Source organism: Ostrea edulis, chromosome 8, assembly GCF_947568905.1.
Source record: "Ostrea edulis chromosome 8, xbOstEdul1.1, whole genome shotgun sequence".
Lineage (NCBI taxonomy): Eukaryota > Metazoa > Mollusca > Bivalvia > Ostreida > Ostreidae > Ostrea > Ostrea edulis.
The window spans coordinates 25,398,253-25,400,806 of NC_079171.1; the positions used below are offsets into that span (position 1 = coordinate 25,398,253).

General features: G+C 33.7%; 2 protein-coding genes across 2 annotated transcripts in view; one reads left to right on the plus strand and one right to left on the minus strand.

The window, feature by feature from the left end:
* Positions 1 to 1,130: 1,130 nt before the first annotated feature.
* Positions 1,131 to 2,554, minus strand: part of LOC130049500 (uncharacterized) — a 1,633-nt gene continuing 209 nt past the window's right edge. Inside the window, exons 2-3 of the mRNA XM_056147264.1 lie at positions 1,654 to 1,839; positions 1,131 to 1,482 (exon numbers count right to left, since the gene is read on the minus strand). Coding sequence (XP_056003239.1) covers positions 1,275 to 1,482; positions 1,654 to 1,839 — 394 coding nt within the window. The 3' untranslated portion in view covers positions 1,131 to 1,274. The remainder of the gene's footprint in view (positions 1,483 to 1,653; positions 1,840 to 2,554) is intronic.
* LOC130049499 (sporozoite surface protein 2-like) overlaps positions 1,743 to 2,554 on the plus strand; it is a 6,155-nt gene continuing 5,343 nt past the window's right edge. Inside the window, exon 1 of the mRNA XM_056147263.1 lies at positions 1,743 to 2,554. This exon is cut by the window's right edge and continues 3,095 nt beyond it. The gene's annotated coding sequence lies outside the window, so the exon portion shown is untranslated.

The following is a 2,554-nucleotide window of genomic DNA, read 5'->3' on the forward strand; positions in this document are numbered from 1 at the left end:
GGTAATATCCTATTACTATCGATATTAGCATTTCCATTATCATTATGTGTCGTTGGTTTATTCGCATTGCTAGAAGTAAAAATTATGCCAAAAGGTATAAATTCATTTTTTTATTCATGTATGTAAAAACATATGATGTGATATTATATAAATCATTATATACAGTTTCTAGGTTTTTATCGTTTTATATTACACAAAATTGTTATCGTCGTGATCATCATCGTCATATATATATTCATCATCGTCATCACAGACTTCCGCTTTGACATTCTTCATGATGGGATAGCATCCAACACAGGCTTCGGCGATTGTAAATTGTTCACAGCGATAATTATTATCCTGAGATGTATCGTTTTTTTTGACAAAGTCTCCGTCTACTAACATCGACATTGTGCATTTGGCGAGATCATTGTTTTCGGCAATATACATGGTTATAGTTTTGGTTGTGGTACTACACTTGCGAATCTTTAATTCTGCATAAATCATGCGAGATTCATGATTTAGCATCACCATGGGCATAACCCAATGGTGTACACTCTTCTCGCTGCAGGTGTACGTGATATCCGTTCGAAATTCATCGGTGTAATTATACGCTTCCGCAACGTAGAAGTTGGTAGCATCGTAACAATTCAGACATATGAAACACCTAAGTAGTAGGGTATACACTGTGCAGTCACTTTACAGTCAAGATGACGTCATGGGGATTCCCAGTCCCCACCCACACAGGTCATAATTGAGGTCACAATCCAGGGGTGACTCTACAGTCAGGGGTGACTTTACAGTCAAGGTGTACTCTACAGTCAAGGATAACTCTGCAGTCAGGGTGACTCTGCAGTCACAAATCTTACTGAAAATGACGTAACAACTATGACATAGCAACATTTAGAGAAATGCCATCGTTAACTCTTGGTAAAGTGACATTGCAACTTTTAGGCAAACATTTGTAGGGAGTCTTTTTTTTAACCTGAATGACATAACATTATTTCAGAAACTATATAACAGAGTTAAGTTTTCAAATTTTATTCACAGTCAAATCTCGTACGGTAACAAACATCTTCTAGAGGTAAATATTATTTACAAATCTCACCTATTGAATTTAATAACTTGAAACACTTTACCCATTTTAAAGACACCGGTTATAAAGTTTCTGACTTTGCACGTTCTGTGGAACACTTATCTTCCAAGTAATTTATTATGATGGAGCTTTGCTCAATGTCCTCCGATATCCTCATGTGTACATGTTTCAAAAGAGGTTGAAATTTTAAAGACACCAGTTACAAAGTAGTTAACTTTGCACGTTTTTTGGCGGGTTCTGTGGAACACTTATCTTCCAAGTAATTTATTATGATGGAACTTTGCTCAATGTCCTCCGCTATCCTCCTATGTATGTTTCGTAAGAGGTTGAATTGTTCTTGAACATTTTCTTTAAGAGGTGTCCTCATCTTCTTCTCCAGCGCTTTAAACTTTGTAGGATTTTTCCGTCTTTAAAAAAAAGAGAGGATACCTAAATATATATACATATTGTAAAACTTTTTTAAACGTTATATATATATATATATATATATATATATATATATATATATAAGGAACTTTAAGTAGTAGTGACTTTCAGTTGCAATTGAATATTACTAACTTTAAAACTAATTAACGTACCTGAACGTGGTTAGAATCGAGTCCTCTACATCGCTGAAAGACTTTTCTCCAGTTTCCTGGTCAATCACAGGAGCCGGTAACCAGTTTCCATCCTGATTCAAGGACGGTGGCCAGTTTTCATCAATGGCTGGGGAGTACTTGGGGGACGACGGTTCCAATGAGATCAGTTTGTCTGATGTACAGGAACTTTAATGGAAAAATGAAGAACATGTATTGTATTGTAATGTTTGAAATTTTGAAGGTTGATAACTTTCTTAAGGTGAAATGAGCCATCGTCAAATCCACCGAACCCGAAATGAAAAAGAAACGATCCCTATCAAGCTGATAAAATTTGCTAAAATAATCATATTATGGCGATCTTATGCAATCATTGTTCGCTGACCAGTTTTCCTAATAAATTAACTTCATTTGTATACAGTTTTACATTGAGGGAATGTAGGTTTCTGGTGATAATGTTCGTTATTACTAATTTCGATTGGGTGTGGTTGGAATTTGAGAAATCGAAATATTCCTGAATTTTGGCATTTTTCATTTCAATTTCTTTTCAAAATACATTTTCCAAATATATGTTTTTTTTTCTAAATAACACAACTTTTAGATTCTCTTACATAGAAGTAAACGATATTAACGATTAATGTATTTTATTTTCACAAATATTTTTTTATTTAAAAAAAATTGAATGTATATTAGCACCTTTTAGGCATATTTTATTACATATTCATACTATACACTAATTCACAATCATTTCGATTTGCTGATTTTGAGACAAGTGAGGTACGAACGATAACTCTGGGTAGAGATTGACCCTCTAACACCTTGATAAAATGTTTTAAATGTGTGTGTACATATAAAGACCAGGGTGAAACACGTTTATTTATGATTCCTTTTTTATTAATTAATT